At 43.5% G+C, this 27,522-nt stretch overlaps 3 protein-coding genes across 10 annotated transcripts in view; 1 reads left to right on the plus strand and 2 right to left on the minus strand.

The window, feature by feature from the left end:
• Window positions 1-6,227: 6,227 nt before the first annotated feature.
• On the minus strand, window positions 6,228-13,963 carry RSPH1 (radial spoke head component 1). Its single transcript, XM_040585160.1, has 9 exons — window positions 13,881-13,963; window positions 13,227-13,340; window positions 13,000-13,105; window positions 11,723-11,813; window positions 11,351-11,486; window positions 10,977-11,048; window positions 8,825-9,023; window positions 8,223-8,363; window positions 6,228-6,383 (listed from the first exon to the last, which is right to left on the minus strand). The coding sequence occupies exons 1-9, from the start codon at window positions 13,929-13,931 to the stop codon at window positions 6,334-6,336; spliced, it is 960 nt and encodes a 319-aa protein (XP_040441094.1). The 5' UTR covers window positions 13,932-13,963; the 3' UTR covers window positions 6,228-6,333.
• A 190-nt stretch (window positions 13,964-14,153) lies between these two features.
• LOC121083612 (translation initiation factor IF-2-like) lies at window positions 14,154-27,275 on the minus strand. Its single transcript, XM_040584177.1, has 5 exons — window positions 27,264-27,275; window positions 25,877-25,974; window positions 24,061-24,670; window positions 16,595-16,687; window positions 14,154-14,440 (listed from the first exon to the last, which is right to left on the minus strand). Exons 1-4 carry the CDS (start codon window positions 27,273-27,275, stop codon window positions 16,619-16,621), a joined length of 789 nt encoding a protein of 262 aa, XP_040440111.1. The 3' UTR covers window positions 14,154-14,440; window positions 16,595-16,618.
• The window catches only part of SLC37A1 (solute carrier family 37 member 1), a 43,119-nt gene continuing 40,255 nt past the window's right edge, over window positions 24,659-27,522 (plus strand). For 2 of the 8 annotated variants that reach the window (XM_040585154.1, XM_040585151.1), the window contains exon 1: window positions 25,457-25,956. The gene's annotated coding sequence lies outside the window, so the exon portion shown is untranslated. Of the gene's footprint in view, window positions 24,681-25,456; window positions 25,957-25,979; window positions 27,424-27,522 lie in introns of those variants that run through there. The other 6 variants (XM_040585153.1, XM_040585159.1, XM_040585155.1 and 3 more) reach the window with 4 other exon arrangements.

Here is a 27,522-nt window from a genome sequence, read left to right on the forward strand (position 1 = left end):
GAAAAAAGATAAAACCCCCAGGTGTCATCACAGCCTCTTCTTGCTCTGGGGGAGAAGGGTGCTGCTACAGCACTGAGAAGGCTGTGGCTTGGTTACTTCTCCACAGCTTGCCCCAGCACGCAGGTGTGGTGAGGGACAATTTTGCACTGAGCCCCAAAGGCAGTGGGCAAGTCTCCTCTGTGGTCTTCAGGGAGGGCTGCGAGTCAGAGGTCTAGCTGAGAAAAGGCCTTGTGATACAAGAAAATGAGCATGCAGGGGAAGAGCAAGGTGATGAGGGAGGGAGCAAGATCTCTGCCTTGCAATCAGCCAAGCTAACAGCAGCCAGCAAGGGTCTCCCATCACACCGCCTGCTCCCTTAGGCTGGGCTCAGCCCCAGATGCAGGGGCAAGCCCAACCTTCTGTTGGTGAAAAGCAGCCCCTTTGGGCACTGCTTCCTCACCAAGGAACCTGTCCAAGTGGGAAGGGAGGGGCAAATGGGGACAATGGAGCAATGAGGGTGGTATGGGGCAAGGACCTGGCCCTGGCACCTGACACCTCCAGTCACTCCCAGGAGGTTCGAGCTCAATGCCCACAGAGAAGTCAGCTCCCACCTCACAGTGCACCCATGGGGCTTTCCTCTCCATGAAAGCTGATGCTTTTGGTGTGATTTGCTCTGATTTCATCAAGCAATTTCAAGCCACAGGACAGGTGTCATCTAAGAATCTGTCACTCAGACTGAAACCTGCATGTGAGAGATGGTCCCAGCTCTGACCAGGGCCTGGGGTTGTGTGGCACCAGGATTGTGTAAGTGTTGATGTGTCTTTCTGGGTTGAGCTTTTGCTAGGGATAAAGCCTCTGGATAGAGACGTGGCTCTGTTTTAACATCTGGTAGCCACTGTACTTGATATGGTCCATGCTACCATTGTCCCTCACCTCTGAAAAGCCACCTTCTGAGATAGCTTTTGCAGGCTGTGTCCCAGGCTTCAGCCTACCTGCTTTCACCTTTTTGAGTTCCTCCAGCATTGGGTCTGATCCCTCCTTTCTATGTGAGAAGAAACGCAGGCAAGTCGTTGAGATTGCCTTTCTTCTCCAGCGGGGCACGTGTGTGTGCATTGCATAAGGGGAGGTCTCGACCTTGGTGGCCCAGGCACAGAGGCTGGTTCAAGTGAAACAAAAACCCAGATGAAAATAAGGATGGGTGGGAGTGACAATGATGCTCCAGGTTCACACGGGAAGGGAAAATGCCTGCTGCTCAAATGATACTCCATGAGAGCAGGGCATGGTGGCACACTGCCTGCCTGGGGATGGAGCCAGAGGCAGGTGAGACCTGTGCTCTCCTTGTTACACAACGTACCTGCCTGTGGGGTATGGAGTTGGCACTGACAAGGAAGAGAAAAAGGAAACTCCCTTCAGGAACAGGAGTCTTCAAAGCCACTTAAAAGATTGGTCATTTTTAAAGAATTAGTGACATAAATTTTCAAGTGCTTTAATGAGAAACTTTCCTCTACCTTTTTACATATAATGTGGAATATTAGAAATATAGAAAAAAAAATGTAGGCAATTTTTTTCTGTAATTCTTTTATAAATTAATCATAGATTGTGCCACAAATACCAGTTTGGGTTAAGAATCTGGGCCTTATTTTAAAACACCAAAATAAAATACCAAATGATGTCTCTTCTTTCACCCAATGACATCAGAATTATTGTCAGGATGGGTCTGTTGTGAAAAGTAACCTGCAAGAACAGCATCATCTCCTTTCTTTGAACAGCTTTCCTATGCTGCTGCCACTGTGTACAACACAGCAACAAAATACTTCTCATTGCTTTTCAATCCTTTTGCTATGCAGAAATCAGATTACTAAAATCCAGTTTATGGCACTGCAATTCTGTTATTATGCATCAAGTTCCTATCTCAAACTAGTGCATGCAGGCTGCTCTAGAGGCAGTGCCAAGAGAAGAGAAGGACACGGCTGGGCAAAGTGCCTCTCTGTCTGGTAGGGCCTTTCTTACAGGAAAGGACCAAGGCATGGAGGAAGGATGCAACCAATTCACCCTATCTTGGCATCTAATCAAATGTCCAAAGAGCACGAACAACACTATTTGCAAAATAAATATACTTAACAGGCAGATTGCTAAGATGCTTGGACCAAAATCCCACTACGCTTTCCCCCACCCCAATACAGATCTGTTCCAATGAATTTTACTGCAGTGAGTGCAATTAATTAAACTTCAGAGCATGTGGGAAAGAGCATTTGGGGGATTTAAATGTTTGTCTTATGATGGTTTCTAATTCAGACACCACAGTGCTAAGCAGGTGAGGACAAATGCTTAGTCGCAAAATACTGTCTGTAACTTATAAAGACTTCTCTGCTTTTACTGTCCAAATCAATTGAACAGAAAGAACAGGTAACAGAAATAGAAAGTCATTCAAACTGTACCTCAGCCTTAATATTGAAAGGGCAAGGGCAAGCTCTTTTATTCACAAGGACCCTGCATTTGGCTTTCCTGGGACCCCATGTGAGCACAGATTCACCTCTAAAGAGTCTTCTTCCACTTTAGAAGATCAGAGCTGAAATTGTACCTTTAACATACAAGGGTTATTAGTTGCAAAATCTAACGCTTAGGAAAGAGAGAGAATTACTGATGTGGTGCATTCATAATACGAAACTGATCACTGAACATGGGTGAAATGAAGAAAATTTCCTTGGAAGCTTCAAAGTTGTTTTTCTAGTAAGCAAAAGAAATAGGAAATTATTTTCTTGATTTTTTATGCGACTTCAAAAAATAGATGTTGCTTTACTCCATTGCAATTTTCTTTAATGGTATCTATTTCATTATAAAATGATGTACTTTAATAAATGTTTCTAGTACTACCTAGAGAATCTGAATGGGGTTTTTATATCTTAAAAACTGAAAATATAAATTCTTTTGGTAAAGACCTACAGTGAAGTTAATATATGGTGACACCTTGTGGGAAAATACAACTTCAGATTTACATGACTAAAGATTCGGTGTGATTGAGGGATGGGGAGGAGGAGCAGCATTTTTTTGAACAAGAATGCTCCTTCCATATGCTTTGGAAGGATAGTAACATTGAAATCTCTGTGACTACTTTTAGGCAGAACTGCTTGGATGGAGACTTGGATCCCATTCTTCTGAAAAGCAAGATTAAAAAAAATCCTATGGCTGTTTTGTTCCTTATTTTTCTAAATCTTTTTCCTTGTGTCAGCATTGATGCTGATGCAAGGCGAATGTGCAGTTCTGCTGACTCAGAACCATAGTTATTTCTATTCACTTTACACAATTTTAAATCATCAGGCAGAGATTAAAGCAGTCGAGTAGATTTTTGTCTGTCTCCTGAGACGTTTGTTATTGCAGTGCTCTGAAACAAAAGGAAATTTTTAAAAAGACTGTATGCAGCTGTTTATTGTGAGTTCAGAAGAATGTGTGAGTCTGGTCTTGACCTTTTAGTGCTTTCTTTAAAGGGTGATTAAAAATTAAAATGTTCATTACTCTTCGAACTTTAGAAAAGCACAAAAGCTTTGAACAAATGAAAGATTGTACTATGGGGAACATGAAGGATTTAGTGAATCATTGGGGTTTGCGGTCCATTTTTTTTGTGGAGATCACAGTGTCTGGAGAACACTTCAGGTGTCTTGATTCTAACACCCAGTTAGAAGAAAAACTTGGAGAAAAACTGTGCAAAACTTCCAAATAGGATCTCCCTGAGCTTCCTGGGTTCTCAGTGAGGATACCCAGGAGGCAGTGTCACCTACCTCTACAGATGCAAAGAACAAAACCAAACCCATATTGTTAAAAGCATTCAACACAATCCACCTGAAAGTGCCTCCTTAATGGAACAACTCGTGTAATTAAGTGTTTTGAAAACCAGGACCTAAACTTGTAGCATTTCAGTATTCTGATGCTGCTTGGGCCTAGGAATGAAGAGCAGAGAGAGATGCTACTAATACATGTATGCTTTCTAATTCACAACAGGAATTTCTATTGCAAATCTGTTTATGAAAATTGATTAATCCAATTTTGATAGAACACATTTAAAATACAATGGCCTTATTTCTGTCTTTTAAAGCTCAATTGTCCCTAAATTTGTCTGATCCTAAGATATCATTTCCCAGGTGTTCTGCCAGGTTTCTCTTGCCAACTGTGGGCTAGAAAGCTGAATAAATAGTACACAGATTGAAAAAATGCCATGTGCAATGTAACCTATTATCTAAAACAAATGTATTCAAAAAAATCTTGTGCAAGCATCAATTTTTATAAAAAATACCAAGCTAGATGTAGTCAAGAAATTGGGTTTTGTGGTCCCACAGAACTTGGGTCAGAAAGTTGCTAATTTACTAAACTCTGTGATGTTTAGTTTAAAATCACTGTACTTGAGGATGGTTCAGAAACTGCTCCAGTACATGACAGTAACTGTGCTACTTAAAAGCCTCTTAAGAGTAATTTGTGGATATACCTCTGCCGGTGAAAACCTCTGTGATTGTGTGGGTTGGCAAATGACTCACCAACATTTGCTCACCTTCAGGAATGGAACCAAGCTGTGTATTCTGAGCAGAAAAATAAGGTGTAAACCTCTTTTATGGCTTTGTTTCCCACCTCATGTACATGATCAAGCTTCAGATTCTGCAGTTCTCTGTGTTCTTCTGCAGGACTGAAATTCAGAGACACCTGCATCTGCGCTGTAGTTCCTTGCTTCATTTGCCCACATGGCTCAGCAGCACTTCATGCAAAGACCTGTGTCCATGCCACACCTGGAGAGATGCTCTCAGCACAGAGCAACATCGATGTTTTTTACCTTAAGTGCTAATGGTGTCTGTTAGCTCAGACACAGCACTGTGCCAATGTGGCTACAACTTTGGGACCCCAAGCCTGTGAAGGACTCTGCTGGGTGAAGAGTTAGCACAGGAATGTGAGTTGGTGCAGGGTTGTGAGCGCTGCATGACTTTACAGAGTCTAGTCATGTCTTCATATGTCTCTTACAGAAGCAGATTACAGATAACCTTTTTGCTGGGCTTACAGGCTGAACAAGGCATGTCACCAAAGACCCTTTCAAGGAATATCACCTTTTGGGATACTGTGCTGGTTTTGGCTGGGATGGAGTTAATTTTCTTCATAGTATCTTGTACTAAACTGTCTTTCTTCATTACTGAAGAGTTAAGAGGCAGAAGGATGAGAGGGCATTAACACACCTTTGTGCAATAAGTTTTGGCAGGGGGTCCTTCCTCTCCAAGATAGGAATGAAGGAGCTACTATTAACTAGTTTCCAAATTATCCTTAAGGTATTTCTGGAAAATACAGTGAAATGTCTCCTCCAACTAAAGCACTGGTGGTAAGCCAATTTCTCGGGAGCACTTTGTAATACATTAGAGACTTCCAGACCTTTTTCCTTGATTGTACTCCAGACAGGATGCGGTTTTTTACAGGTATACCACTGGAGGTCACTCACGTACTAACAACAGTACAGTGCTGCAGGGGAAAAGGTAATCTAAATCATCCAAGAATTAATTCAGCTTGACCTGAAGATTACTTTAAAATGGCAATGAGTTGGGAAATACGTTGTCCAGGTATTTCTCAAATTTACAATATAATATATTAAAACTAGCAAGTAAACTAATCATTTTTAGTTGTTTATAAAAAGACATAAGCCCCCAACATTAGCAAGCCAAGTGTGCTTTGATCTAGCTACAGCAATAACAGAAATGCAGTAGTTTGCCAAAGCAAGCAAAAAGAGGAAAAGATAACCACCTCTAAAAATGCTCACTGAAGTCACACCAGTGTGATAAGAAACTGTGAACAAAATGACATGTAAGATAGGAGGGGAAAGACTGCATAGGAATTTTCTCACTATGACATTTTTGATAGAAAAATTGCACAGAAGGAGTAATAAACTTTATTTATTTAATGTGGCTCGTTTCCTTATCTGTTTCAGCAATATCAGTACAACATCTTTTACCCCTACCGGGCCAAAACCAGTTATTTTGCTTCAAAAGCAAATTGCTACCTGCTGGCACCTCTCTACCTCATGCTCCAGGCCTGTAAATTTGTTACAGATCTGCTTCCTCACCCTGATCAGTAGAGAGTCTCCTCCGAACGACTTCAGGAAGGCTATATGGTAAATAAGAAACATGTGACTGAGCTGCAACACACACACACATACACGTGATACTGCACACGCTTGAGATCATAAAAGTTGCAGAGATATATATTCCAGACAGAACAGTGACAGAAATGTTTATTCAAAGCATCTTAACTCAGCCTTTTATGAACAAAACTAATGCAGGTTTACCATAATAAAAGGCTTACTCTTGACTCTTTGTCTTTAGTTCTGTCCAATTACTCTGCTTCCTTTGATTCATCTTCCTTATCCTCTAAACCAGTAGTTCCTACAGAGGCAAAGGAGAGACAGGGTGTAGGGATGCATTTCGTTATAAAATACTGGAAACGTAATTCTATGACTATTCTGTCTACCTCAGTCCTTCTTCCCTACTGCCTTTCACTGCCAATACTTGAATTTCATTGTCATACATTGTTTGTCAGCTGCCAGACAGACTCAGTACACACATACAGTCTGCCAGCCGGCCCATATGTAACTCTGGAATAGCCAAAGAATGTCTCGTACTTAGACAGTATCATAAGAAATGTGGAACAAGGAGAATGGAATTCCTCTGTGGAAAAAAATGACAGTAATAGGACAAAGAATATAAGGCTGCATGAAAACAGATTTTGTTACATCTGCTCTTTACAGTATGCATATTTTCTTCAAATCATTTCCTCTTACTATAACTTAATTTTACTAAACATAAAGACAAAAGGAAAATATGCTGCCTAATTAATAAAGGATGTAGACCTATGATGAAAAATGTATAATGGATGATATTATACATCTCTTTGATTCTAGAAATAAAGAGCTGGAAGGAACTTTGAGAACATCTATCCCATTTCTGTTTTCATGCATTGGTATCTGCATCTATGCTGTCTCTGACAAATACTTGGGTCCATTTGTTCTTTAAAAAAAACACAACAAACATTTAAAAACCCACAAAAAACAATGGGGATACCAGAACTGCTTCATTGTGGTAGGCCAGAAAATTTACTAGAATCAAGTTCAGCCAAAATAGTTATTTGAGTCCAAGAGACTTTGAGACAAGCCAGGCTCAATGAACTTTTGCCAAATCCAAAGCAGAGGTATGCAGGAAACCTGCTGAGATTTCTGCTGGATCTGACCCAAAAAAAAAAAAAAAAAAAAAAAGCCCAGGGATCTTTTAAGAAGTCAATCCTACACAGCAGATCAATCAGCTATCTGGCTAGTCTGTCCTGAAGCAGGAAAGCACCTTCAGAGGTGATGGGTAAAAAATGAGAGCAAATAAACTATAAAAATTCCTAGGGCTGACCTAAATGTTTAGTGTATACCTCCAGGCATTTTCACATGTCTTAATAGTCTTTCTGATCCCTGTGGATAGTGCTTTGCTTTGACTTATTGTAAAATGGACTGACTACAAATGGATAAATTTATTTTATGTTTTCGTACCTCAAATATGTAAAAGTTAACAATAAATATAAACACCACAGTTGGGTGGAGGCCTATAGGCTAAATATGAGTAAACAAAGCAATAAAAGACACAACCTTTTGTTGCTTCTTAGTAATTTTGTATTTAAAACAAGCTTCTGAACTGCCTGAAAGAAAATGTGAGCATCTGAATTCCAAATCTCTTTGGTTTGTAGGAGAAACAAATCAGCCAGAGACTGTTCAAACCATAATGCATAACAATATCTAAAATTTGTTTCTTCAGATTTGTTTTGCCTGCTTTCTAACTTCAGTTGAGAGAATAAGAATACACAGTTCCATTCATGACAGAAAAGTGGATTGCTGAAAACCTCATGAATTTTGCAGTTTCTCTCTCATTTTTGTATTAAAAAAGAAAGTTGGTAAATGCAATCACTTATAAAGTCAGCTGTGCAAGTGCTGTCAACTGTACATGCATAGATAATGCTGCACAGGATTGTCACTTCTCATTTGTACTGTTACAGTATACAAACTTGACTACTCAAAAGCAGTTTACATCTTTAGAGGACTGCCCCCCTCATGAAAGGTCTAGATTCCCATGGTCTCTTCACCTTGATAATGGACCTCTCGGCAGCAGCATCTCTTCAGCTGATTGAAATACATAATTTCAAACCCTGATTGTTAATTGAAGAATGAGCATCTGTGCCCCATTCCTCACCTTGATCCTCCTGATCTTTGTTTTCTTCTTCTCTGCTTCCCTCATCTTCCTCTCCTGCATACTTTACTGGGCTAAAAACTTCCCTGGATGCTTCATGAAGGGAAGGCTCATCATCACTACCCTCAGCAGACCCATCAGTGACTGAAATACAAGAAATTAGAAATGGCAAAGCAAATTAATTTTACAAAATTGCACTCAGCCATTGTTTTCATGCAGTAGCTAATAACTCCTACTGAGGTCTGTAGTCTTTACTCACATGAGAAATCCCACAAAATCTTCTGTGACTGTTTATAATTAAGTGTATAACAAGCCATGATATAGACTAAAATGATTTACAGGCTTCCTATGACAGTTTTATCTCATTATGCTGTGTGAGATAAAACAGACAGATATATATATATTGTGCAGTTCATGAACAGACTTGGAAGTTCCTAACATTCAATATGTGGTAAATTATAGGGAAAAGAAAACAAACAAACAAACAAATGAAAAAAAAAAAACAAAAAAACAAAACGCTCATACCACTTGATGTTAAACCTGAAGAACACAGTTTTGGAGGATAGTCCAAGCACGGAGTTTCCAGCTGTTCTAGCAGAACAAACCTGTAGTTGCTGGCATTTTCTCCTCTTCAGTTACTGCTGCTGCTGCTCTTTCTTCCACTGCTTCTGCTTCTGCTGCTACCACTAAGGAGGTTTTTCTGGGAAAAGGTGTGTTTTCCCCTTGAGGAGTTAATTTGGTAATTTCTGATGCTTTCCATTTTGGTGTGACAAGTAATGAGGGTTCCTCCTCTTCTCCTTTATCCTAGAAGAAACTCACGAAATCCAACATCTCATCTTACAGGCTATTAAGGGAGTAACTAAGATTTCCTCCAGTTGCACCAGGGGAGGTTTAAACTGGATATTAGGAAAAATTTCTTCACCAAAGGGTTGTCAAGCACTGGAACAGGCTGCCCAGGGAAGTTGTTGAGTCACCATCCCTGGAGGTTTTTAAAAGACCTGTAGATGTGCCACCTGGGGACATGGTTCTGTGGTGGACTTGGCAGTGCTAGGTTAATGATTGGACTCCGTGTTCTTTTCCAGCCTAAATGATTCTATGATTCTATGATCGTTTTTTGTACTAAAACCTTTATCTGTCCTCAAAATGGCAATGACATGGCCTTTTAAAGTATTTACAGGTGGAAGAACTTCAGCAGCCACAAATTTTGAAAGAGAACTACACTTTGAACCTTGATGAAGTCAGTTGACTATTACTAATGATCAATGCTTGCCAGCTTGTTTTATTTAAGCTAATTTTTTTTTCTCTTTCTTAAACAGAATGGCTGTGAGGAGCCTATTAACTACATCTCCTCCTCTGTGCCTACCTACAGTATAACAGCGGTGGATAAGACCTGATGCTCTGTCCAGTAGATGCTATGCTGTCTATGTTACACAGGAACAGAGTGGCAAAACAGCTCTTTCTGCCTCAGTCTTTGCTTAGGGAAGACCTTGGAAGGGATCTAGGAAGCAGTAAGATACTGCACAAAGCGTATGTTTTTTTAAATTTGAAGATTATTATTTTATTTTTAAAATCATGCTTTATTTTATCCAAATATGAAGGAGCCTTAGTAATGGAATCATCACCTGTATTGCAAGCTACTTTCTTTTAATTTTTTTTAAATGGGCCTTGTTCTGCAATTACTTCAATTAAAGCAAAGAGGCAAAATTTAATCTTACTTTAGTGAGACAAAGCACTGTCCATTGCTTTGCACAGTCACTACAGCATTCACATGAGAAGAAATTATTGTTTCTGAGAGTAATGATTTTCAGAAGCTGAGTGCTTGGGTTCTTAAGTTCATGTTTAAACTCCTACATCAATGGCCTAATATTCCAAAATCAGCACATCTAACAATTCCCAACTGAACTGGGGATACTAGATACACACTGCTTTGGATACTCATATGAATCTGACAATTTGAGGATATCTTGGTTTTATCCAAGAAAGCAAAACAGTCCCCATGTTTTGCAAATCTCTATCACTAATGATAGGAATTTTTTTCAATTATGGTTTTGTCCTTGTCTTAAGAAACAATTGCTGCATTGGAGAACTGAGTGTGTAATGGGAACTAATGTGTCAGATGACAGAAGTAGCAAACTCTAAGCTAAAATTTAGCATATTTTCTTGAAAACAAAACAATAACATTAAGATATATTACTTATTTCTATAGCTGTTTTGCACCATATTAATCAGAAATGTTTTAAAACATTCATGCATAAAGGAGAAGGAAAAACAGGCTCTGATCACAGCGGTTCCCTATAGTTATTAGGAGCTGTGGCTATTAAGCTCCTAACAGGACCAGAACAACAATGGGACATATTTCCAAAACATGAATCTTCTGGAAATTACCATTTGTACACATAGCATCAAGCAATTCAGAAATATAAGAAGAAATACTTTTCATTGTTTTCTAGTCTTCAGAACAAAGTAGAATACAGGTTAAATATATAATTACATCTACATTCTTCTGTGGTTTGAAACTTTTGCAAGTAGTGCAAAAATCACACCTTGTACTTGTCAAAGCTCACACAGTAGAGAAGCTAAAGAAAAAAGCAAAATGAAACCTCATTAATTCTTAAGAAGCATGAGTTTCTACCCTTTTTTGACTGGTTAGATCTACTTTAACATCAGTGTCTATAAGGCATTTTATAGATTACTCAACACGAGATTTGATTTACTGAGTTCTCTGATATTCAGTATAATTCGCGCTATTTCTTTTACCTGTTCTGCTTCTATGTATTCACCATGCTGTTCACACCCAATATCAAAGACATATTTGCCACGACCTAAAGGCTGCACAAAGATAGGAAGAAGTCAGCAGAACTATAAAGTTAGTAAATTCTAAGCATATAAATGAAAAATACACTTTACTACAAAATTCATACTATAGTCAATAACAGCATAGTTTGAAAGCAAAGTTGCAGAGAAACTTGGCATTGTGACCTACAGACACAGACACATATGTTACACTTATGGTACAAGAAATACTGCAAAAGATCAAGAGCCTAGCTTCTTATTTTAAGTGGAAACAGATCAAATTAAGACAATTTCATGCTTACTGTTCAGATGAATAGAGAGCTTTTCAGCACACTTACATTTCCATTCAAAAACTTGCCCTTAAATCTGTGGTTTAGGTGGATAAGTTCAGCTTCTCCTTCCTGGTTTCCATTTACCCAACCACCAACATACTTAGATCCTGTGTCTTTATAGACATATGTACCTTGCCCATGCCTAAGGAGAAAATAATAATTTTGCTTTCTATTACTGAATATTAAGAATTCAGGATGTGTTATACTTAAGGTATTAAAACTGTATTATTTAAGTAGCTGAAATGGCTCAAGTTGGACTAAATTGCCAAGGTCATCCAGTAGCACTTGATTTACTGCAGTCAGCCATGCCTTGAGAATAAACTTTACATTTTAATGCCATTGGGTGACTTGAAACATCACTGTAAGAATGAAACAAACCTATTGTTGTTAAACCATTCTCCAATATAGGTGTCTCCATTTGCATACATATACTTTCCGTAGCCGTGTCTCTGATCATTCACCCAGTCTCCTTTAATAAAAATACGATAAAAACAGAGTGAGATGTGGTTTGTTTCATTGTGTGATATAGTGGTCAGCTTGTAAAGTTATCATACGTGAATTATTAGGGAAGGAAAAGAAAACTATGACACCACTGTGATTCCTTACACCATTCCTTATTCTAAACCCTTGCTCTTTTTTCCCTTCTCTCTCACTTTCCACATATATTTATGCAGCTGCTTGACCTCTCTTTCATTTTGTCCATCACAGTCTGTCTTCATCATCACTTTCCATTATCATTATGAACACAAGAAGCCATGTAACATCCTGCTCCTGTCTTTAAATTTGGTCATGTATGACAGTGCCATTAGGTAATGTGACATTTCCACTCAAATAAAAAGAGGGACTATTTTAGTTTCACACATTTGCTAAAACTTTCCTGTCTGTCAGGAGCAATATATACTCAAAAGGATGCTAGATTGAGTGTCTTAACTACTTTTCTATTCAAACTTTAAAGAAATTAAAAAAATAATTTAAATGACACATGCATATGCTCCCATAAGGCAAGACTGGGCTGCTCTTGTTGCTCTCTTTTTCAAGCCCTCACAATGCAAATAATCTTTCTTGTCTAGAATTTCCCTATTCCAGGGAAATGTTGTCCATGGAAACCTAACTGATATTCAGAATCCTTCAGGTACTCTTGTGGAAGAGGGGAAATAGTGTGACTTTCAATTTCTTCAAATTTCAGAGGCATCCCACTCCCTGAGAAAGTGATAATCAGTAGACAATGTTTTAAGAATAGACCTAATAAAGTCCTGAAATATTTTATCCTGAACACATCTGTGGTTCTAATCCTTATTCAGAAATAAGTAACTATACTATCTTCTACTGATTGCACTGATTTGTAAAAGTTATTTAATATTTTTCAGAACTTGGAACACCCTACTTGAGACAAGGACACGACAAGAAGAATAAACTGCTACTAAATACTACATTCCGCACAATAATCAACATGAATTCCCACAAGTAAAACACATACTTCTTAGACCTTGCAGTAAAAAAAAAAACAAAAAAACCCAAACAAACCAATTTCATAGCAAATTCATCTTCTTAAAATAATACATTCTCCAATTCACTATCATCTCCTTTCATTTGGGGTTGGGGGGGAAGTCTCATTTCAGTTATAGAAATCCTTGGAACTCTCTTCAGTGTGTTACCTTCGTATTTGGATCCATCTGGATAAAAAAAAGTTCCCTGGCCATGCTTTTTGTTTTGAAGATATCCTCCAGTGTAGCAAGCACCATTTCTAAATCTGTAGGTCCCCTGAAATGTATTGGGTATAGATAAAATATTTGTCAGTTCTCACTCTTGTTTCAGTACAGTGCCCAAACTAACAGAACTGCTGAAACATAAGCACGACGGCTGCCTTCTGTCATTGTCTTACCTGTCCACTTCTGAGACCATGTTCATATTCTCCATCATATGTATCACCATTGGGGAGACGTGCTTTTCCATGTCCATGTTGCTCGCCTTCTGAATTGCGTTCACCATCATACTCCTGATCAAGTGTGGAAAAAAATTGTTTAGACCTGACTGACTCTAACCTCATTAGAGAGAGGAAACAAGTGTTTGCTCAAGAAGCTCCGGTGTGGCTTGAATCACAGACTGCAGGAGCACCTGGCCAATAGATGTACTGCTTATGGAGACATTTTCACCAGATCCTGGCACCCAGAGGCTTTCCTCCCGCCCTGACACACCGCTGGGCAGTACGGGTGACTTGTCATCCGCTAGAGAAAGTCAGGAAGGCCCCAACCGAAACGGCACAGCCCCGCTTGCAAGAGGCCGGTGCCCAGGGAAGCAGCGCCCCGGGAGCTCCCCGGGCTGGGCACGGCCGGCACACAGTACCCGAGCCCCCGTGGCCGGTCACGTTGGCTCTTCCCTTCCCCGCTGGCGCTCCCCCCGGCCGCCCGAGGTGCCCGTGGCGGTGGGCCTGCCCCGCTCCCCCCCTCGCCCTCGGCGGCGGATGCTCCCAGCGGGGACGGGGCAGGGCCGCCCCCGCCCGTGCTGCTCAGCGGCCCCACAGACCGCCCCGACGGACCCCCAGATCGGCCTCGGCCTCCTCGGTCAGCTCCGAGCTCAGGTCCGACATGACCGCGACGTCGCCGTCACCGCGGCAACCGAGGCGCGCGGGGGAGGGCGGGGTCCGCCGCCGCCGTGGCTGCCATGGCAACACCCGCCGGGGCGCGCGCTGCTGTCCCGGGTGCTGAGAGCAACGGGCCGGCCCCGCCCCTCTCCGCGGTGGCGGGGCGGGAGGGGCGCGCGGGGCCGCCGTCTGGCCGCTGAGGAGAAGCGGCGGCGGCCGGCGGGAGCGGGGAGCTGCCCCCTCCCCGGGCGGGCTACCGGGCTGCCGAGCTGCCGGGTGGCTCTCGGCGCCGAAGGCCCGGGAGGGGTGCGGCAGCCGCCAGGAGACTGACGTGTTAATAAGCGCTCGGGGTGCGGGACGCCACCTTTCCCCGTCACTGGTCTCCCTCCTGCGGCTTGTGCTTAGCTTTTCCCGCCCTGTACCCTCATGGTCATGGAACAGGCTGGTGACGTTTGAGATGTGACCTCAGAGCCCTCAGTCTTCAGAGAGCTCCCAGTAGAGCTGGCGGGTTTGGCCTGTAAACAACGTCTTAGATTTAAAAACCATTCCTGCATTCTTTCTTTTCTGTCACGTTTAATGATGTTCAAAAATTCCTGTTCATGGATCTTATCTTTTTGTTTCACATCTTACGTTTTCAGCCTGATGATAACTCTCATTCATCTGCTCAACAGACCAGACGTGTTCCCCACACACAGCCTGGTGAATCCCACTGGAAATTCAGTACACTCCCTAAATTCCAGCCAGAAAGCCTTCGGCATTCAGCTCGAGCCACTGAAATCCCACAGGATTTCCACAGCTGGCTTGGTGCACACCCAATGGCACCGCTGGAAACAGAGGACCCACATGTGCTCAAGAGGCATCACAGAAGCACGTTTGGGCTGCCACTGGCACGCCTGGGGCACTGGCATACCATTAGCAGTCAGGCCCTGCATTTCAGGGCACTCTGAAGAGATTTCTCTCTTTTCTATATGCAAAGAGCATCTGAATGGTCTGTATGGGTAATTCAGGGGTCAGCACACAGGGAGGGAAATGCTCTGGCACTAATCACTTCTGGAGCTTAGGCACTGGAAGTCACCAAACCGCTGTGTGACCTGGCCTGGAAATTCCCATGTTTCTGCATAAACGAATGGACTGTGCGTTAATTTCTCCTGTTATTTTTTCTAAATCGCACCGAACTGTGGTGGTGGCCGTTCTAACAGTGTTACTAGTGAGATATTAGAATGATGAGTCCGTCAGGTTTTTACACCACTTAAGCATCTTCTGCTTTCACACATACAACTGCTTTAATGTCACTTTTTTTTTTCTTTTCCTTTTAGTTACAATAATTCTCAATGATCTTAATATGTAGGGAATTCTCTGTATTCTGACTTTTCTCCAAACACCTCTACTCAGTCAGCCTCAGCAGTGATCTACATAACTCAGATGGCAGGTTCAGTTACCTCAGCCAGGCAAGAGCCTCCTGAACTAATATGGTTACAGCTAAATCAGTGCAGGGGAGCATGAGGAGAGCTCTCCTTTCTCAAAAGGCCAAGAGGAGTAGAAGGGAGTAGCTCACAAGGAAAAAGAGGAGGTAAAGTACATCATAGACACCCTCAGTCCATTAATATGTATCAATAATACCCCAAATGGAAAAGACCTGCTTTATATTTTTTGTTGCATTAATGTTTCATATAGGAGCTGCAGTACTCAAAATCAATCTCTCTTTTAAAAGATCTTATTTACCTTGATACGAGGTAGTGCTTTCTTACTTTTTACAGAGGAAAAAGCCCTAAAAATCTACCTTGGCTAAGTGAGTTGATGATGATTGCATTACAGCTCATGCTCCCCTCCTGCAGATGTTGAGGGTGGGTTGTCTTGCTGAATGTGAATGGTACTTCACTCCTCTGCACAGCAGCAGCTTCACAGCGCTTGCAGGAGTTTGGCAGGACTTGGGGCCTGTCAGTGATACAGGAGGCAGGCAGATCACCTCACTATCACTTTGCAAAATAATTGAATGGTCAAGGTTTCACAAGGGGAGCCATGTGAGGATATGGGTGGTGTAAAGCAGTTGGCTAACTAAGCACAGGGAAGAGGAGGTGATGCTCTGAGATAGGCAGCAAGAGGAGTGGCAAGTGGCTGGAAAACATGGAGGTCACTTTAGACTGTAGGTCAAAGCTTTACCACCCAAACCACAAGAAAAACAGGGTCATCTCTATACAAAGATATACTACATATTCAGGTAATTTTCTTAGTTTTCATAGGTAGGAATCTAAGTAGTCAGTATTTAGATAATAAATACATAGTATTTATTTATTAAGATGTGTCACTTATGTGGCATATGTGCCTTTTTGTTTTCAGTTGGGCAAAGATGAAAAAGGAAGAGAACTATTGCTAAATACCACCGCTTTCTTAAGTCACAGGAACCATTTGGGCTTCTGAGTTAATACCCAGTTACTAATTAGGAGTGCTTTCCATTTGAAACATTTAAAACCACTGAAATTAAACTTTGTTAGCTGGCAGAGCATTAAGAAGCTATGCATTTATTAACTCAAAACTGTATGGTTATCCCCACATAGATGTGTTATCTGCACATCCCCAGCATTTGACTAGGGAAGCCTAATTTGCATAATGACTGTTCTGTTAAGTTAATAAGTAACTGCAGAGTATTAACTACTGCTTTGATTGCTTACCTTCTGCAGAACAGGATATGAGTGTTATCTGAAGCATAGTCCGTGCATTTCCTCCTTCCTCACTCCTGATGATGCCTCAGTTTCTTCTTTCACCTAAGGATGGCTGAATTATTTTATCTATGGTAAGGTAATGTCTCTAATTATAAAACTGGTTACTTAGTCTGTGAGTGGCATATTAATTCTAAGCAGACATTGCAGCTCAGAGTTGTAAGGGAGAATATGTTTGGGATGCATTAGAGGTGCACCCTGTTAAACTCCATGACAAAAATAACTGGCTATGTCTTTTGGCTTCAAATTTGATGTAGCCCAGAGAACAGCTGTGGCACAAACAGGAAGCAGTGACAAGCCGTTGGAGACACTCCCCCTAATGATCTTTAACTGCTCTTGCTCGATGTATCGTTTCAAAGTCCTAAAGGAGGAAAGGGTCTGAAGGAGGAAGAGTTCACTTTTCTTGGGAAACAGCCAAGAACGATTTCTTCATAAGATTTACACTGCTCTGAACCTAGAAGTGGCAGATTGCACAAACCTCTGTATGTCAGGATCACATTGTTTGACCTAAATGAGGGAAGCATCATTTAAAGTTTTATATACCCAGTTACGGTCTTGTGAGGACAACTACAGCTTATACAGATGCATATAATTAATGACAAGGAGCATATGTTTTGTAGGTTCTGGTCTTCCAGTTGCATTTGGGTTTGTTTCAATGTCAGATTAAAGTTAAGATTTAAGTATGTTATTATTGAAAGAAAGGTTGCTATCATCCTCATTTTCTTGTTCTTTTTCCTTTTCCGTCAAAGGACCAACATAATAACATAAATATTCTTAAGGTCACTCTGATCTTGCATATAAACTTCATTCAGCAAGAGGCCTGAGAGAGTCAGTGGATGTGCTGATCATCTGCTCTGCTCTTACTGCTGGCTCAGCTGGCAGCTGCTGGCACTGACTGTCAATCACCCTGGCAGGAGAGGGCAGCAGCTGCTGCAGCTGCAAGCTACCCTGGAGAAGCTCCTGGTTTGCCATTTGAGCAGAAGTCCTGGAGGGACAGAAAACTTCAGAGAAACCCAAAGTTGTTGCTGCTAGAGGTGTCTACAAACAGAGGCAGACAGTGATACAGCAAAGCAAAAGACTGCTAGGCACAGGACCCCGTAAGTTTACTCCTGCAGGAAAGGACAGCCCTGGACAGCCCTTTATCCTGCTTTGCAGGTCCTCACTTTGAATTTAGCCACAGTGCTCCTCCGTAGGGAGGAATGGCCAAAAGGCACTTTTAAGGCCTGCTACACTCCTGGCTCTCTTTGGACTTTACCTTGTGTTAGGAAGTGGGAGACTTTTGGCAGTGCAGAAGTTTTGCAAGAAAAATGCTGTGCCAGGCCTGGCCTTGGGGGCTCCTTCCAGCACTGATTAAGCTTTGAAAACACACGTTGCACAGTGAACATTAGAAACAACAGTACTATTTGTTTGCCTTTATATTGCAATCAGTCTCTTGCTTCAAAGGGGTGATAAAAATACAGCAGGGTGCATACATCACCACTGATGTGGTAAAGGCAGCATGCTTCTTAATTGATGCAGGGTGCACTCCAGCATTCCTGCCCTCTAGGAGCCCCCTGCTCTATGCCCCTGTTCTACCATGCATCCTTCTTCCAGGGGCAATGCCCCTGTGAACCAGCTTGTCTCCACCCTGCCAGCAATGTGGCTCTAGGGAGCCGCCTTTTCAAATTAAAAAATTAACAAATTCAGAATTAATAGGAAGAGTGAAGGTAATTTGCCTGATTCGCAGTGTGGTTTCCTCACTTCACATACTGTTTGTTCAGTGATTACTGACAGCACTTTGTGAGGGCCAGTCCTTGGGCACTCAAGTCAGTTTGAGTTTTGCTCTGGGCTAAATTAGAGATGCAAATGACCATTTATGGCTTTTGGTAGGGCAGACCCGGGCAAGATTATGTCTTTTGACAGGAATTTAAAGAACAGGAATCTGTAGGGAAATATTTTGTTGTCTCTTAGAAGACAGTCATTTACATCTTTCTCCTTATAAAAGCTAAAACCACAGTCTAGAGTACTCCATGGTCAGTATCAGATACTAGCAAAGTGTAAACTGGAGTTCTCAGGAAAAAACATGAAACCAGCTCTCTTCCTCCTGAAACTTGAATAGAAACCAGGGTGATTTCACCAGCCTTTTGGAAGAAAACTGGGATTAGGAATTAAAGTAATGTCTAAAAGAGACTTCTTATTTGGGAATAAACATTTCAGGCCTTTTTATTATTCTGCAATATATACTACCAGACATACTTTTAAGAATTCAAAATATTTTTTTAGCTCATGGGAGCAAACCGTGGACAAAGTGGAATTTACTGTCGCTAACTTTCATATATTGGGGTATTTTTCCTCCAGTTCAGAATGAAAACAGATTCTAAAATGTCAAAATCCTTTGCAAAATGGGAACTTCTCTCCACACAGCTCTTTTTAAGCCCTTTACAGGCAAAATGAAAGCTGTTCAGTATGTTTGTATACTGAGTAAAGAAAGCCTCTTTTTGTGCTCATAACCAAGCCAGAAAAACAAGTAAATGACCTTTCTAGGCATTCAGTTTACGCTGCCTCCTCCAAGTACAATTAACATTGGGATATCCTGAAGGTGGGATGATTAGAAAAGAAATGTTTGTATGAAAGCCATTCTTGAAATACCAATAATACTTTTTTGCATCTTGGCTAAATATAAAGTTTCAGTTCCCTCCTGCAAAATATCCAAGGGAAAGTGTTCTGCTGTATTTACACCCTGCCTCCCATTTCTCTGACCTAACTGCTCATTTTGAAGTACAGAGTGCATTCCATTCTTCAGAAATAAGGGAAAATTGTCAAGTATTTTCTATTACCTAAGGGATCTCCCGTTCCACTAAAGTGCTTGGTCACTTCTATTCCATTTAGGAAATTGTTGCTAATGTCTCTTCTCAAGACTTACAACAGTCAGCGTTACTACTGCTAACAAGAAAGCAGTTGATATTCATGAGATAAAAAAATACTTTATAGTCAGTATAAGAATAAAGCAGTGTTAATACTATATTTTTCTCTACTTTCCTCTGGAAATGGGTTTTGTTTCATTAAAAGAACAAAACCTCAAACCTAAGCTTACTTATTTAGTCATAGCTGTGACATACAGCTTAAGAAGTCCAGTCCTTTTGTCCAAACTATCTGAAATCCTTAGCTGGTAACTCAGAATGGATTCAATAGAGAAGGAAATGACTGAGGTAGATGGGACTAATTTGCTGCCTCCTCATTCCTGTCAGCTTGAATACCTTTAAAGGTACTTCATCTTCTTAGACATGACTTGCAAGGCAACTGCTTTAGTATAAGCTTTCTGTTCTGGTCTACTGTGTTTTACCATGGTATTTGTAACTGTTCAGGTATTTGATTTCTATTAAAATAATGCCTTAGTCCTCCTTTCTTGTTTAACTGCCCTCCAGTGATCAAGTCCACAAACATGGAGAAATTAAATCGATTGGTAGTCTACTCGCTTGTTTCCATCTGTTTAATCCTCAGCAATTGTTTCTGTAGCCATTTCTTCACTTCCACTCAGCTCTCCAGGAAATTTAAGAAAAGTAGAAATAAGGGCAAAGTAACAAGAGAAAGTCTCCCATTTTCTGCTGGAAGCAGAATTAAATTATTCAAGATAAGTTCCTCAAAATAGATGTTCTTCTTTTGTAATGAAAAATTATCTATATATTGTTTTACAGATTCCGTTTAAAATAATACAGCTTGGTGTTTGTTTGTTTGTTTTTTAATTCTGCACTCTCAGTACATTCTTGTTCATTTTTCTGTGAACAGGTGGCTGAAGGTATGAGAATTGATCTAAGTCTCCACCCAGGGAACCTCCATCCTACCTAAAGGGGCCACTGATTGCTGTAGCAACAGGTCACGTGCAGCAGCTCTGCCCAGGACTCCTTCCAGCAGATCCTACCCCAACAGACACCACTGCTGCCACAACTGCTTTTTTATAGATCTTTCCTTAGACGGTGGGAGGTGATTTAACAGTCCCACTGCCCACCCCTCTGGAAAACCCCGGGGTGAGTCAGAGTAGCATACAGTCAGCACCACTGATCTCATTTTTCTGGATGGAACCAGAGACCTGCTAAGCAACACACAGGGCTCAAATAAATGCCATTATTCCTAAATGTCCCCTGCAGTCATAGCAGTATCTATCTTTATGTAGGAGGCCTGGAGGGAGTTTTACTGCCCCTCCCTCTCAATGTTCCACTTGCTATAGGAATTTTTCTTCATAAGTAGCCTTTAGTACTCAGGTACCATCCTGGTCTGGCTGGGGAAAAGGCTGTGCTGGCACAGTGGTCTTGTCCATTGGTTTCTTCCTAAAGCTACTCACTGGTGATTCTCACTAGCTTCCTGGCAAGCTAGATGCGATGAAAGTACCAGTCTGGAAACTATGCAGTCATATTAATGTGGCGCTGTGCCGACTCCAGAATTTCTCAACAGGCAGGACATACTGTGCTAACTCAGCTAGATAGCTTCCAGACCACAGCTGGCTTACCTCCAGCCATTTCTAAGTGCGGCCACTGCTATACCTGTCTGCTTCCATCTATACAGGCATATCTTTTGAAGTCTCTTTCTATTTTGGCTCTTTTGGACATTTTTTTTTTTATCTGCCAAGGCTTGATGGCAGGTCATATTTGGATTGCTGCCAGTGTTAATGTGAATTGCTTATACAATATCCCAGCTGCTCTGTTGGGAAAACAAAGCATGTAAAACTAATAATGGCAACTAAAAGCTGTGATTATATCAGTCTTGAGAATCCTGCTACTTGTGTGGAATAAAGCCTAAGTAAATATCGATTTTTATATAGTAAAATACTATTTAACAACCCATTATTATATAAAGAAGTTATGAACTTTTCTGATCCCCTAAGACATAGAGATCACTCAGTGGCAAAACAGATTAGCCTTTTCCATCTGTGCAATTATGAATACTAAAATGTACTTGTGCAATCTACTGGAAAGAAAATGAATACATTAATCAGCTAAAGGTTACCATAGTCTGCATTCAGACCTCTGTGCAACCAGCATCACCTGTTCAGAAAAGGAAAGACTATGCTGACATCCACTAACTTCAGTATGTTTTGCTACTTCAGGACTTAAGAGCACTAACCACTCTTGTTCAGCAGACATAAAATTTAACTGTCAACCAGGAAATTAGGGTACCTTTTCCGAGAGAAGCACCAGGAGAGGCGTGCTAAGCATCTGTCAACTCATACATCTTTACTTCTGTTTGGTTTTGCAGACAAGAACATGCCCTTTTCTATTTCCTCTAGTGTGAACATTGCTAGAGGCTTAGAAAGCCAAACCACTGCCACGCTTGCTACCCAATACAGCCATTTACTGGACTGTATCTTTCATTTGTACTTCCTTCTGCAAAGGAACTGGCAAAATGACTTTTTTATTTTTTTCTGTGAGGCTCTAGATCGAATATGTTATTTAAAATGTGTTTGTGTGTGTGTGTTCTGTGTTTTTTTAACCATTTATTCCTGGCTGTAGACCTCCTTTTATCTCTGAGGAACCTCTGGCCCTCCTTTGATACTCTATACCAGCAGGCTGCTTTGCAACCAACAGCACAAGCTCATGCTGCCACTTCCCTCTGCATTTGTACTTACTTGACAGCTTCTGGCAACTGTAGTAGCTGCTGGTGACCAGCACCGGCATAGCAGAGAGAGCAGCTGCTCAGCTGCCAAGTGTGACAGCCAGCAGGTTTCCGTGATGTTAGAGGAATGGGTTATGAGGGACGTTTATTTTAATGGGAGATGCAGTTTCTACTTTTAAGTATGAAAAAATATCAGAGATTTCTGCGGCTGTTTAGGTCACGCTTTTTGCAAGTCGCTTGTAACTGAAGATAGAAGGATACTCAAGCAAGTTTAAATTATTAAAGGAACTTAAAAAGGGCCAAGCTGACATCCATTTTAAAAATATCAGGATCCCACATGATGATGATAGTCGTTGTGATAATTTGGGATGGCTAATCATGTATACAAACAAATGCACTGTGATGGGTCTGACCTTTTCTGTTGTAAAGAGACAAATCTTCATTTTTCTGTGTTCATGCCAGTCAGAAAAGACAGTGCCTGGGTGCCTCCCCGTGCTGGTGCAAAAGTGCAGCAACATGATTCATGCAATTCACTGTTTTTGGAGGAGCATTCCCTGACTAGTTTTACCTCTGCTAAATGGTTGTTACAGCAGAAAAGATAAATATCAACATACAGAGATGCTTCATTCTGGCTGTAACCCCACCATCTATATCTGATGTTACCATGTGCTTTTCCACCCCAGAGAACTAATGCCCTCTTGGTAAGACAAGGGCACTTCCACAACATGCCTGCTCAGAAGAAGAAAGGAGGCTAGAAGTATTTCCTTCTCCAGTTCACACACCATCATCATACAGGGGACAGGACATGTGGAGAGCTAAAGCAGTGCTGGGACATGCATGTTTGTGCTCCACCTCCAAATGTTAAGAGCCCTCCAAGAGTTAAGTAGGCCCTGTTGCCCAGGGCATCAGCCATTTCAGCTGAGCTGCTGAGGGTTTGGGGCAGATGATTTTTCTTTTGGATTCATAAGAGACATGGAGCTGTACTGTCAAAAAGCAACTATGCACTGTCCTTTCCCTGAGACACTGGATGACTGTCGGTTGTCTTATACTGCAACATGGTTCTGTAAAAGCTGTGCTAACGTGAGACCTTCTGATGCCAAGCAGTGGCTTTTGCTTTTATCTGTGAACCAAAACAGTCTCCTTAAAAGGTAAGATCGATGAAAATCAAAAGCAGTGTATTAGCTTTTCAAGTAGGAGCTTTCTAGCATTTGGGGACGTGTTATGAAGACTTTTTTAACCTCTGACAAACTGCTTGCAAAACTCAGCTAGAAGGATGTGAGCCTGAGCAGGAATCAACAACTGCCAGTGACAAGCTTAAAAGCAGCAGGTTGTGTAGCACCCATCTGCATTTGCAATGGTCCAGGTGCAGCACCGAGACCCTGGTTCTGCAAACGTTGTCGTAAGGGAGGAGGGCTTGTTTATTGACTGGGAGAAAGTGAAGGAAAGGTGCCAGTGGGATGGCAGAGCCAAGCTAACCAACGTGTCTGCAGTGTTTGAAATATGGGGCCTAAGTAATATCACACTGGGAGTCAAAATTTCTTTTATTGGTATTACCAGGGCAGGCAGTGCAGGATGAGAGGGAAGAAACAAAATAAAACTGAACATTTTAGTGAGCATCTTAAGTGGGTTTCTTGTGCCAGGCAGGTGATACTTACAAGGCATAAACAGTTATACAGAGAAATCAAAACCTGCGCAAGGTGACTGTAGGCAGCTGTTCAGTTTGGATGAACTAACCAGCGCAGGGTTATCTGCACTGGTGAGATGGTCGCTATAAAGAAATACAGCTGCAGCTGCAAGTACACGTTTATATAAATAAGTTTTGAAATACGTACGGTTGCTGCAAACGAAAATGACCTGCTGGGATGAGGGAACCAGAGGCAAAAGCAGAGGGCGTCGGGCCGCCGCTCCGGAGCGCCCGGGGTGGGAGAGGCCGCCGGGGTGACAGGTGGGTCGGCGGGGACGGCGGGCGGCACCGGCCCACGGAGCGGCTCCGCTCCCCGCGGCGGGCCGGGGCCGGGCCGAGGACTCGCCACCGCCCCCTCAGCCCCGCGGCGGCCGAGGCCCGGGGAACCGCGGGAGGCCGGGAGAGGGTAGCGGTTCCCCCCGGAGGCTTCGCCCACCGTCACAGAGGCGGTCCGCAGCCTCCGCGGGGCGCGCTGCCGGCGCGGCCCGGCCCACGGCGCAGCTCTAGGCAGCTGCCGGCCCGGCCCGCCGCCGCCGGGGTGCCCGGCTGCCCGCCGAGCCGCCCGGAACCCCGCCGTGGAGTGGCGCAGCCCGCCCCGCCGCCGCGGGGCGCCCTCCTTATCCACGGCACGGTGGGGAGGGGCCCAGGCAGACCGGTCCCGCCGCGCAGCTCCCGCGGCCGGGCGGCGACCCGCAGCCGCGCCCGGCCGCTCGCCTCGGCGCAGGCCAGGCAGGAAGAAGGAAGCACCGGCGGCAGCGGTGGCAGCGGGTAGGCTCGGCGGGCGGGGGGGCGGCCGTGCACCTGCCGTGCTCGCGGCGGGGGCGGGGCGGGGCGGGGGCGTCGCCGCCGCTTCCCGCCTGTGCGGCGGCGGCCCCTTCCGCCGCGGGGCTGCTCGGGAGCGGTGGCCGGGCGGGGGGTGCGGCGGGCGCGGCGGCCCCGGCTCCCCGCCTGTAGGCGCTGGGAAGGCGGCTGCGGTGCGGCCGGGGCTCGGGCGGTCACCTCCCTGGCCGCCGCCGCCTTCGGCTCTCCGCTTGTTTTGCTTCACCTTTTGTCTTGCTTTCCTCCTTTGATTTCTTCATGGTCTTGGGTTGCTCCGAGACCCCCTTCCTCCGTCCCCGCCGGCGGGGTCAGGCCCCGGGCCCGGGGGCGTTGTTCTGGGGGCGCCCCTGGGTGTCGCGGGCAGCGCCGGGGGTGCGCGGCTGCCGCTGGGCGGCTGTACCCCGGGGGCAGGGGCCGGCCCGCGGCTGGCGCTGAGGTGCCCGAACCCTCCCCGTGGGGGGCGAGCGGCTCCTGAGGCCACCGGCACCTGGTAGCGCTGGGGAAGGCCCGCCAGGGGAGGCGTGTGCTTGTCGCCTTCCCCTCGCCCGGCCTGCCCCCGTGAGGGTGTGCTGCCCTCGGCCCGGCCTCGGCTCTGAAGGAGCTGGGTGGCAGCCCGGGCTGCGGCTGGGCCACGCGTCCCGTGTGGCGGCGGCTCCCGGCGCGGCGCGGCTGGCGGCGCAGGGTCCCGGGACGCTGCCGCGGGTTCGCTGTGCGTTCGCAAGGACTCTCCTCCCCTGTTGTTGAGCCAGGATTAACTGTTTTCTGCTTCCTGTATTAAATGGCAGGAATATGGCCGTTTAAGGTCCAAAGCTGATGGATTTGGCAGTTTATGGCTCAGGTGCAGAGCTGCTGGGCATTCAAGCACAGTATGCATTTGATCTGCGTGTGTCTAAAGGCCATTTTGAGTCCTTAAGGGCATCCTGATGAGCACTTGCATTACCCGCTGTCTCTGCATACGCGGAATTAATGTCTGGGTGTCTCTGCATACGCAGAATTAATGTCTGCCCTCCAGGGGAACCGTGCGTGATGGGGCAGGGGCCAGGCAGCCTCGCGCTGTCTCTCCAGCGTGCAGCACAGCTGAGCCAGGCTTCGCAGTATTTGCAGTGCTAAAGGCCAGTCACAAATTACTGTATTTTACTGAAACAGGCAGGGAGCTGTATTTCAGCCAGTGCAGCGGGAGCCTGAAGAAGCAGTACGAAGTTTGGAAGGTATATATGGATTCAGAGTAAGTACCGGGATATTGCTTTATACGTTGTAGCACAACAAGGAGGAAGCAAAGTATTTGTTTTCACTGTCAGGTAAAATAGTTGCCAAAAATGAAAGAACATAAGACCAGTTCAAGTGATTGAGTTGGAGTTTGATCTTGGGCTTCATTAATAAAATGGAAATATAAAGGATGTGTTTATAAATTACCGTTTGTGTGTGGCAGCCTGTTAATGTCATTTCTGAAGAATAGCTTAGTTTTAAAATCTGGTTTAATCTGCAGCAGGATGTGATCTTTATAATCTGCTACCACAAGTTTTATTGCCACAAGTTTCTTTGCTTTTCTGGAAGGAGTTTTGTTTGTTTGTTAAAGGCATGTGAATGTCAGAGGAACTTACACATATATGGGGACAGAGGCAATGTTGACAAGTAAATGAGACCTCTGGTTGCTGTATGCAGTAGAGAAAATGAAATCAGCCCCTGAAATAGAATTAGGGTGCAGTTCTCTAAGCACTGCTGCTAGTCCAGTCATCTTTGCTGGGGTATTGTGGCTTTGTGACTGGATTTATGGCAAGGATACACTGTTAAAGAGGTGCTGTGAATATGATCAGTGGGGCATGTGCAATTAGCATTGAAATCTCTTGTAAGATGGGTGAAGTCCTTTTCTGTTTATATTAAAGCTGTTAAATAGTAACCTGTTAAGCAATTACTTTACTATGATGACAATTGCCTTGTCCCATTATATTTTAAGGGAACTGTTTAAAGAGGTTTATGACCTTGGATTTTTGCTGGCCTCTCAGTTTTTTTCCCAGTAGATTTTTCTGTCCTCTCACTTAGTGTGATCAGTTAAATAACAGTTTCAATATTTGGGATAACTGTGAGAGAGGGGAAACGGGGTTTGGGATCACCCTGAAATAGATCTGTTACTGGTGGAAGAAAAATTCACTCCTACTCTGAGCTGCTTGTGCCCACCTCTCTTCTTACCTTTCTTCTCCCACTGGAGAAGCTATCCACAGCTCATTTCAGCCGAACACAAAATTACTGACAAGCAGTTGTTGATTTGAAATTAAGAGTTCAGCTGGCCTAACTAGCTAGTCATGGCTGTAAGGGGCAGTCCTGCTTGCAGTCCCTGCCTTTATGTTCCTGCTACTTTGGATTTGTCCTGCCTAGCAGCTTTTTGGCCACAGAGTGAGTTAATGTTCTATTTTCTTATGGATCAAGCACTTGAACTATTGCAGTATGACTGCAAGGTCTGACACAGAGGGAGGCAGGGACCTGCCGCTGGGAGTGGGAGAGGGGAGGAGAGTGTAGGGTTGCACTTCCCCTAACCTGCAACCCCATGATTATGGGTTTTGCTGATTAATTGTGCAAACAGTTATCTGATTCAGGGCAGGGAGAGGTGGAATGTGCCGAACGAGATTAGCAAGTCAATTCACTTTTAGGGGAGGGAGGTGTCAAGCTGAACCAGGATGCTGTGAAAAAAATAAAGGTATGACAAAAATGTGTTAGCATAAAGGAGCAGACTTGATGTTTTGGTGGGATACCCTGTTACGTGAAGAGGTGGTAGTTTTCCTTCCATTCCTGGGGA

The sequence above is a fragment of the Falco naumanni genome, chromosome 2 (assembly GCF_017639655.2).
Source record: "Falco naumanni isolate bFalNau1 chromosome 2, bFalNau1.pat, whole genome shotgun sequence".
Lineage (NCBI taxonomy): Eukaryota > Metazoa > Chordata > Aves > Falconiformes > Falconidae > Falco > Falco naumanni.